This window comes from Pogona vitticeps, chromosome 1, assembly GCF_051106095.1.
Source record: "Pogona vitticeps strain Pit_001003342236 chromosome 1, PviZW2.1, whole genome shotgun sequence".
Taxonomy (NCBI): Eukaryota; Metazoa; Chordata; class Lepidosauria; order Squamata; family Agamidae; genus Pogona; species Pogona vitticeps.
This window is the reverse complement of record NC_135783.1, coordinates 103,673,053-103,683,483: the sequence shown is the minus strand read 5'-3', so window position 1 is coordinate 103,683,483 and position 10,431 is coordinate 103,673,053. Positions and strand designations below refer to the sequence as shown.

General features: G+C 41.1%; 2 protein-coding genes across 2 annotated transcripts in view; one reads left to right on the top strand and one right to left on the bottom strand.

Annotated features, from left to right (window-relative positions):
- Nucleotides 1–325: 325 nt before the first annotated feature.
- Nucleotides 326–10,431, top strand: part of FHL5 (four and a half LIM domains 5) — a 39,759-nt gene continuing 29,653 nt past the window's right edge. The window contains exon 1 of the mRNA XM_020783637.3: nt 326–574. The gene's annotated coding sequence lies outside the window, so the exon portion shown is untranslated. The remainder of the gene's footprint in view (nt 575–10,431) is intronic.
- GPR63 (G protein-coupled receptor 63) overlaps nt 3,870–10,431 on the bottom strand; it is a 103,462-nt gene continuing 96,900 nt past the window's right edge. The window contains exon 2 of the mRNA XM_078380336.1: nt 3,870–4,727. Coding sequence (XP_078236462.1) covers nt 4,724–4,727 — 4 coding nt within the window. The 3' untranslated portion in view covers nt 3,870–4,723. The remainder of the gene's footprint in view (nt 4,728–10,431) is intronic.

Genomic DNA, 10,431 nt, shown 5'->3' with positions numbered 1-10,431 from the left:
GTATCCACATGCAAGGATCATCCTAAATGTCAGAGTGAACTTTCAAGCAACCCAGTTTAGTCCATTCTAGCCTGTGTTAACTTCACTGTCTAGTCACACCCAGAGTCACTGGTAGGAAGGAAATTCTTTCTGTGCTGAACAAACAAACAGCAGATGACCATCTCTGCACATGATCACAGTCACCGCATAGTGAACTCAATTAAACACAGGGCATTTTTTTTAACCAGTTGTGGACTTCTTTTTCAATTATTTTAAGATCTTTGAAACTTCTCCTCCCCCTTTCTGAAACAAAAGCCTTTTAAAGACCCTCCTACTACATAATTGTGTTCCACTCCAGCTTGTATGCTGTGTATGACAAAACAGTAAGAGAGCCAGCTGTTTGGGGTTTAAAGGAAATAAACTGACTTTCTTAGCTTCCTTCTCCCAAATCCTCCAAAAATCTCACAGGACACAAAACAGATCCAGCAGACTACACATATTTCCCCCTGGATTCCTTGTTTTTCTGAAAAGGTCCAAAAACCTTCACCTTTCTTTTGATACCACAGTGTCAGTAGAGACAACTGGCAGGGAAAATGTGAGTATTTTACTACTTATCTTTCTTTAATTAGTTACTTACAATGTGATTCACAACTTTATCGATTGATCTCTTTATCTACTGCTGCCATTATGGAATATAAAAGTTAATTGATTTTGATCCTGCTGTCCTACTCACAAATCTGTGAGCTAAGGTTTTGCACAAGAATTTGTCCATTTTAAAATGAACAGTTGAAACTTTATACCATACTGTATTTATATCTGGTATGTTGTGCTGTGCAATGTTCTTGCTTGTAACTATATATATATATTAAAATCCATATTCAGTTTTATGGTTGTAACATGAAGGCACTTGCTTTTGCTTTCTGTAAATTTAATTAAGCAAAATTGGCAAATTCATTTACTTCTGTCAAAAGGGACCCAGGAAATTACTTTATTGTGATCTTCTGGTGGAATTATTCTTGCTTCATTGAACTGACTTATATTTTCATTCCACATGTCTGATATATCCATATTCTATACAGATTTGCTTTAGTGAGGCTTACTCCTGGATAATTTGTGTTGGAATACAGTTCAAATGCTCTCTTATCAATTAAGATTATTTATGGGCTTAATGTGTTGTTGGTTCCATCTAGATTAGACTGATTTAATGAATGAGTGTTTAGTCAACACTTATATAAGTCCCTTTAAATCATTAGGCCAGCTCCAGCTGAGACTAACAGTTGGCTTTAGCCCTGTGTATTTAGGTATCCATTCATTTAATACATCAATGTCATAAGAAACATGCTTACTTGGAACAAATGTGTATTATGATACATGGCATTTAATTCAACACACCGCTTGGAAATGTCCCCCTTATTTTCAGCTGCCCTGCTGGCTGGGTGATTCCAGTCCAAGACAGGAGTCTTTCCAAACTCAGATATGTGGCCACAACTGGGAAGCTGATCGGATTTCTAGCACTTTGAGAAAAGCTGTGTTTGGTTTTCTTCTCAAGAAATTCTTTGTTCTTGACGTTGTCCAAGTTGAAAGTGGTGCACTTTGTCCATAATGGCTTCTGTTGTATTTTCCCCCCTGCTTCCTTGGCTTGTAAAAAGATTTCAGTCAAGCAATAGCACCCGTAGTGAGTATTTCAGTATTTGTGATCTAGCAGTCAAGGCAGGATTCTTAGCTACATGGCTGTTGTGTGCCAGTTATTCCACTGCTTGCCCAAATAGTTTGCAGTGCTTTGAAGCTTTGTTGTGCCATGCCTACGACTTGCATGGTGAATGCATATAATCATTAACCCATGGCCAAACCATTGCTTATTTGTTGCAGCTGAATTGGGTCTGTCCCCTTAAATCTGTTGGTTATGTGAGGTTATGTGTCATGGCCACATAGTAGGGTGCACCTGACTGAACGCAGGATCAAGCCTTTCTTCATGCAACCTGTTGGGGGAAGCCACAGATGCTTTTCCATTTCCATCTCCTGGCACCTGCTTCCTTTTCTTATGCCAGAATAGTTGGAGGGGGTGTCGTTCCATACAGTTCCATAAGAAGATAAAAATTTATTTTTTGAAAAAAAAGTCTTAAGAAACCGGCAGATGCAAAAGACTACTTTAAAGTGGCAAACATTTTAAAAGCAGGTCAGTCTATGGCATTCTTTCTGTGAGCACTGTTTAAAAAGATGGAGAGGACAGATAACTAGGGCTGTGCATGAGAAAAGTGGACCCCGGGCCACTTTTATTTTAATAATAATAATCTTAGAGCTGCTAAGCTGGAAGGGACCCTATGGATCATCAAATCCAGCCCCTCCCTGTCAAGGAGGTGCTGTGGGGAATCAAACTCCCAACCTCTGGATCCACAGCCAGAAACCTAAACCACTGATCTCTCCAACATTTCTTATTTTTGTTCGGATTACAATTACATCTCATTTCTCTTCTATCAGAGCACAAGGTTTCTCCACCAGTCTCCGCTCCAAACACACGTGAGACGGAGACCTGTTTACCTTTGACATGGTGCTGTTCCCCTCCCCCATCTGCAGATATCTTCAGAACAGAATCCTGAAATCATTATACTTTGTTTTAATTGTTCGGTATTAATAGAACCTTATGTTGATACATAATGCCATTTGAGGCTTTTTTTAAAAAATGGACTTTACTGTCCATTTAAAAACTGCATGGGAGCACTTTTTCAGACCCAAAGTGTGTGTAAGAAAAGTTGCATGTAACTTAGAGGGCAAGGCTCAGTAAAAGGCATAATCCCAGGGAGCAGAACCTCGTGTAAGCTTCAGAGTTGTTGTTCTCTGGTTCTGCAGACAGAATTCTGCAAATGCCCAACAGTTATCTAGAGTGGGGAAGTCCACACATAAAACTACAATCCTGGACCCGGGGGCGGGGGGGTAACAAGCCATGTGGTCCTTTCACAATACAAAGGAAAGAGCAGGCAATGCCTTTATTGGACCAATAAAACACTGAGCAAATAGTTAGCTTTCAAACGAAAATAGTCTTCATCAGGTTGTGCACCAATATATTGTGTAGAAACCATTATATATAATGGAGGTCCAACTATTCTTGGTTTCAGTTAAAGATATATATATATCAGAGAAGAATTTGTATATAGAGATCTGGCTGTTTCTGCAGGATGAAAAAGACATTTTTGTTCTAAAATACAGGTGGGATGCGTTCTGCTTAGGATTCCAGTCACTATATACTCTTCATAGTATTCAATACCCACTGAGCATGCTCAGATCTTTCGAGTTGTTTTCAAGAGGAAAAATTCTGCCTTGAGAATTCCCCACCCCTCAACAGATGTTCTGTACTTTTGCAAACTTGCACACTTCCTCTAAGACTGCTGATATCTCCCTTTTCTGACTTTTTTGCTTCTGAATAAGAACCAGCACTCACAAAACAGAGTGTTCTGTAGCATTGCACATAGTGCTACATAGGATATTGCATTTACAGTATGATGCAATGCATTGTATATATGATGCTTACAGGAGTTGGATTTCCCAGGTGCATCTACTGCAATGAGTTTTTGCCTGTGAAATTTTAGTGCCCCCTCCAAAAAAAAAGTATTTAATTTATATCTCTCCCTTCCTTATGAGAGTCCAGAGCTTTGTCACAGTGGCAAATTGCCACTAACCTATGTGATTCCATTCTGTGCACATATCACCAACAGGCTTCAGGTAAATTAAGATCATGAATTAGAAACATCAAAAACCACAAATTACATATCTGCAAAATCACCAGTCTAGGATGACATATTACATACATCTAAAATGATGAAAACCTAAACCCATAGATTGCGTGTTCCCTAAAAATGTACTAGAAGTGCTACAAACAAGAAACAGTCAAAGTCCAAATGAATACTTGTTTATGCTATGAAAGCTTGTAACGCAGCTTATACAACTACAACTAATACAATTCTGAAAACAGCGAAACAAAAAATACCATAATCTTTTAAAATATTGGCTGAAATCCTCTTGTGTAACTTGCACTGGTGTATGGCAAATGACATCACTTGCAGCAGCAGATTGCCACTAATTAAAGAGTCCCTGGTTCAATTCCTCATTGCTTAAATGTAATCTCATTGCACGTGAGTTGCATGATTTTGCGTACATCCTAGAACTAAAGTGATAACTTTTTATTTAATGCATGAATTAATGCTAATTCATGCAAGACACCAAAAGGTTTGCTGCTGTAGCTGACATCATTTCCCATATGCTGAAATAATGTAACACAAGAAAATTTGGGAGTAATATATGAGCTGATCTTAGATAGAGATTAAATCTCATTACTGAAGAACATTTTATAAAATGCTCTTTAACTTCTTCAATGTACTTTTTCTTATTTTTTAAACTAAAAAATAAATCCTGGCAGAACTATGAAACAGTGTTATGTTACATTGGTGCTGATGCTCAACAATCTTTTCTTCTTCTTCTCTTTTCCCCCTTCATTTTTAAAGCAATGTGTTGTCATCCCTTGATATTTATATATTTACGATGAGACAACCATTTCTGAATCTCTAGCTTGTTCCCATCTGGTGTTTATTCTCCTCTCTTTCTTCATTTTGGATGATGACTTGACATTTTTCAAGATGTTGTTTCAAAGCTGACTGGTGCAAACTTCTCAATAAATCTTTCGTCACGTTGCTAATAATGCTGCCATTCCATTTCCCTTTGCCACCACACCAGCCAGTCTGATTAATATTGCTTATCTGGAAAAATATAAAGAAAATGTTGAATCTGAAATAAGAGGGAAGAAGAAATTTAATTTGATCAACAACACTTCCTGATCATCAGTGATGGTTTTGTCAATAGCCTCAAAGAGACAAACCTCACCGGTGGAAGGGGCAGCGTTGGCTGCCTCCCCTCTCCCTCCACCCACCAACGTAGCAAGGTCCCTGCAACCACCATGCTTGCCATGGCTGTTTTCTCACTGCCAGCCTCTTAAGAGTTCTCATAATCGGACCATTTAGGAACTGTGGTCTCCTAGCCTGCAACCATATAAATGTCAGTCTCCAGAAGCTTTACTCCATGGATCTGGTGAAATGGATTGTAGGCAAGGAACTCATGCCAAACAAAACCTGTGAGTCTTTTAGATGAGGCTCTCTGTTGTTTTTGTTGCCACAGAGAATGTGTATGCAGAATTCCTATGATACCCAGACATTATTGGATGATTCTTCAAGATTCCTCAGTTAGAACTACCGGTAATTTCACGAGTGGGGATAATAAAGTGAAGCATCTTGTACCACATAACTGATGTTTCTCAGTTTTGCTGTACAACTGTACTAAGGTTTCTTCGGGACTGCACAGATCTCTAACATAATGCATCTCCAGATGGTTAGCTGTGTAGCCCGGTGTTCTCTCAAATGGTGGATTATCTCCAGCATCCAGTTGGGGAACTTGGTCCAAACTGTTCTGCATCTCTTATCAGTAACAGACACATGAAGAGAAAGACATGGATTTTCTCAGTACTTCAATCACTGCCTTGTGGGTGTTAGTGTTTATTATCTTTGCGCATAGAACATCTTGTTTTAAAAACCACGTTCTTAATGAAATTGATCTGGTGGCTCTGCTATTCTTTACAAACTTGGTTGAGTTTTCCTCGTACACAGAAAAAAAGATTAACAGACAAGCCTTTAAAATTCCTTCTTGTGAGAGTCCATAATATTTAGTAGATTGTGTGTGGAATTTTTTTTGGGGGGGGGGTCAGGTTTTCATTTAGTTGCAAAATGAATCATAATCCTTCATCTCATAATAAGGGGTAAAGGCTCATCCAGGCAGATGGGACATTTTAGCACAACAGAAGTCATGTTTTGTTGCAGAAGATGCAGAGAACAGGACCGACAAAACAGTCATTCTTATCACCTGGAAAGCTGTAAACAATGTCTATAGTTTCAGTTATGTTCTATCAAAGTTGGCTTGTGACTGTGGTGAGGGCCTTCCCCTACATTTTGGGGTGAATTACCCCATGTTCAAGTGTGCAAGCCACTCTCCATAAAGTGTGTACAGTACTGGCAATATATATTCATCGTCTTTTCCCACTGGGATTTTTGTTGTTGTTCAACACTGTATCATATATGGGGACAAAAATTTATTGGGACATTTTGTGCTTGAAGTATAAAACAAAGAAGCTGTGATGAATGTTAAATTCAGACACAACCCCTCCCACTGTCAAAACAGAGGAAAAGTGGAAGACAACTGTAATCTGAAATCCACCATCTCCATTAAAATAACCACAACCCTATTGTTTACCAAGGTAATGAAATATCCCATTTGTAAAGATGAACACAGCTGGCTGGATAGCTCAGTGGTTTGGATATCTGGCAACAGAGGCAGAGGTTGGGAGTTGGATTCCTTACTGGGAGAAAAGTCAGCCTATGTAGTCATGGGTAAGCTCCACAGTTCCAGGGTGCCTCCGGAAGAAGGGAACAATAGACCACTTCTGTGTTCTCTAGAAAACCCAGAAAAGGGTCACCATAAGTCGAGATCAACTCAACAGCATGCAATTACTTGGCGAACCCAATGCCATGTAGTTGATAAGGTGATGGACTCAGGAGGCCTGGCTTTAAATTGCCACTCAGCAGTGGCAACTCACCAAGAGTGTGGTACTGATAAAGCCACTCCTTAAATATCTCACAATATATCACAGGAGTACACCCCTTCACATTTCATAAATATTTTATATGTCTTTTCATGTGACAACATGAAGAAATGACACAGCTTGTATAACAGTGTAAATGTGCTGTCCCTTCAAAATAATGCAACACACAGCCACTAATATCTAAACCGCTGGCAACAAAAGTGAGTACACCCCTAAGTGACAATGTCCAAACTGGGCCCAAGTAGCCGTTTTCCCTCCCTGATGTCATGAGACCAGTTAGTGTCACAAGTCTCAGGTGTGAAGGGACAGCAGGTGATATTGCTCACACTCTCTCAGACTGAAAGTTCCACATGGCACCTCAAGGTAATGAACTATCTGCGGATCTAAAAAAAACAAATTGTTACTCTACATAAAAATGGCCTAGGCTATGAGAAGATGGCCAAAACCCTGAAACTGAGCTGCAGCACAGTGGCCAAGACCATACAGCAGTTTAACAGGACAGGTTCCACTCAGAACGGGTCTTATCATGGTCAAGGAAAGAAGCTGAGTGCCCATGTTCAGCATCATATCCAGAGGTTGGCTTTGGGAAACAGACGTGTGAGTGCTGCCATCATTGCTGCAGAGGTGGAAGGGGTAGAGGGGTCAGTCTGTCAGTGCTCAGACCATACGCCACACACTGCATCAAATTGGTCTCCATGACTATCATCCCAGAAGGAAGCCTCTTCTAAAGATGATGCACCAGAAAGCCTGCATACAGTTTGCTGCAGACAAGCAGACTAAGGACATGTATTTCTGGAACCATGCCCTGTGGTCCAATGAGACCAAGATAAACTAATTTGGTTCATATTGTGTCAAGCATGTGTGGCGGCAACCAGGTGAGGAGTACAAAGACAAGTGTGTCATGCCTACAGTCAAGCATGGTGGTGGGAGTGTCATGGTCTGGGGCTGCTTGAGTGCTACCAGCACTGAGGAGGTACAGTTCATTGAGGGAACCATGAATGCCAGCATGCACTGTGACATACTGAAGCAGAGCATGATCCCCTCCCTTTGGAGACTGGGCCGCAGCGCAGTATTCCAACATGATAACACACCTCTAAAACGACCACTGCCTTGCTAAAGAAGCTGAGGGTAAAGGTGATGGACTGGCCAAGCATGTCTCCAGACCTAAACTCTATTGAGCATCTGTGGGGCATCCTGAAATGGAAGGTGGAGGTGTGCAACGTCTCTAACATCCACCAGCTCTGTGGTGTCCTCATGGAGAAGCGGAAGAGGACTCCAATGGCAACCTGTGAAGCTCTGGTGAACTCTATGCCTAAGAGGGTTAAGGCAGTGCTGGAAAATAATGGTGAACACACAAAATATTGACACTTTGTGCCCAATTTGGACATTGTTGCTTAGGGGTGTACTCACTTTTATTGCCAGCAGTTTAGACATTAACGGCTGTGTGTTGCGTTATTTTGAGGGGACAGCACATTTAGACTGTTATACAAGCTGTATACTCACTGCTTTACATTGTAGCCAAGTGTCATTTCTTCAGTGTTGTCACATGAAAAGATATACTAAAATATTTATGAAATGTGAGGGGGTGTACTCCTGTGATATACTGTACCTTTAAATCCCAATTAGGGTCACTGCAAGTCAGTTCTGACTTGATGGCACATAACAATAAAAGGGACATATATTCAGTCAGTTGCTTTGCAGGTAGTTAGAGGTCCTCCAAAGGATCAGAATTCAGTACATAATAAATCTATAGCAAATGTCCAAATCATTTTGCTGTGGGTGGTTGAGGAATGGGAAATATGAACCCAATTACTGTTGCATCATAGTGGAATGGGCCAATGGTTTCCAGCTGCTAGAAGCAGAGAGGGAAGAAAGTAACAATTCAGTTAGTCCTGCCATAGTTGCTTCTGTGTTACTCGTTCTGCTGTGTAGAAGCATATTGAAATGAAAACATTGTACTTCAGAGGAAGTTTTGCAGTACAATGTTTTCACACTCTTTGAGAGTGCCTCTGAAAGTGATAGCTGCACATCTGAAGATGAAAATACTGTGCTACCCACACAAAAGCTTCTCGGAATGTGAAGACAATATTCTCTGAAAGCACTCCTCAAGTACAACCAGACTTGAGATTCAACCCCTGGAAATGCCTTCAGGCACCCATGCAAGTGGGGGTGGGCAGGTCCCACCGCCATGATCATCTGAGGAGCAGAAAGCCTAGGGGCGGGAGGGCAGCACATGCACCCCTATCTAATTTCGGTCCAGGAAGGACCAAGTGGAGATGCTAATGTTGTGGAAGATATAGAAGGAATGGCCTGATACAGCCACCCACAAACACCTGGAGTGAAGATGCAAACAACAAAACAGCATTGGAGAGCTATGAATTATTACTCACAGACGCTATGCTTTACTGTATAATGTACACAGCTCAGTTACCGAGCCCAGCTTGGTTACGATTGAGAGCTTGGTTACAGTTCAACACTAGCTGAACCATATTTTTGCACTGGACAAACTGTGATGGGACTCCATTTTTTTTCACCAACTTGGAGTTGGCAGCAAGTTAAAACCTAACATTAACAGCATAGAAAAATCTAACATTAGGAGTGACGCAAGGTCTCCTGCTGCCCAATGATGGAAACACGGAGTGCTCTGAACACGGAGGGTGAAGGGCCTGTACTTCTTGCCCATTATGTATATGAACACTCACTCTGCCCTGCTGTGAGGGGGAAGGGGACCCACTGCCCCATACGGAAGGAGGCAGTGGCAGCGACAGCAGCAGCAACAACAACAATTGGTAGGACCAGGGAGAGGAGCAGGAAGAGGACAATCACTACATGCCACCAGACTAAAAAATATATATATGTACAACCGGCTGCCAACATCTGACTGGTATGGCCAGTTCAGGAAATAGCAGCCCTGGCTGGCTGGCTGGCTTCTCTATTTATTTCTTTATTTATAGCAACACCTCCTACAGTTCTGTTATTTCCTGTATCCCTTCACAGCCAGAAATTATTCAGATGTCTGGCCAGCTTCCTGAAACAGCCAGCCATTGAGAAGTGACAGAGGGTGGCTACCAGTGGCAGCTTTGCCGCCACCAACACTCTGCCACCAGAGATGACCACATCATCCTGGTAAATCAATGTTGGCATCATTCAACAGGAAAGGCATACATCCCTACTTTCCGTGGTTGTTACTTCTGCATTACAGCAAACTGCTGAATAGCTCAGTGGATTAAAGCATGTGATTGGAAGTTCGATTCCCCACTCTGCTTCCTTGACAGGGGCTCGACTTGATGATCCATTGGGTCCCTTCCAGCTCTGCAGTTCGAAGATCAGATTAAAGTAGATGAGATCAACAGATGCTGCATCATGTGTGTGAATTTTGCTTGCAAAGACTATTAAAGTGACATGACTATGGCCTTTCCTTGCAGGGCTTTTTCCTCAGCAAAGAATGTTTTGTTATTAGAGTAGACATTATCCAGTGGGACCATTAACACTAGGTCCTCTTGCTAATGAGTAAAGACAGCTGTTTTCCTTCAGAGTTTATAATGGTTTCCTAATTTATTGGTTCAAAACAAGATTTTTATTCTTCGAAAATAGAAACAGGAGTAGTAGTATTTTTAAGATGTAACTATACTTTTTGCCAAAAAAAAAAGTGGGAGAAAGAGGTTGTTAGCTATTTAAAACAAACATTCCGGTTCACTTGAAAAAAAATAATTCTTGGCCCTGAGTTTCTGGGCATTATGGGATGCCTTTCGTCTTGCTCCCCCACAGATGTAGGAATTTTCATACTCTGAAATACATTAACATTCCCATGGTGT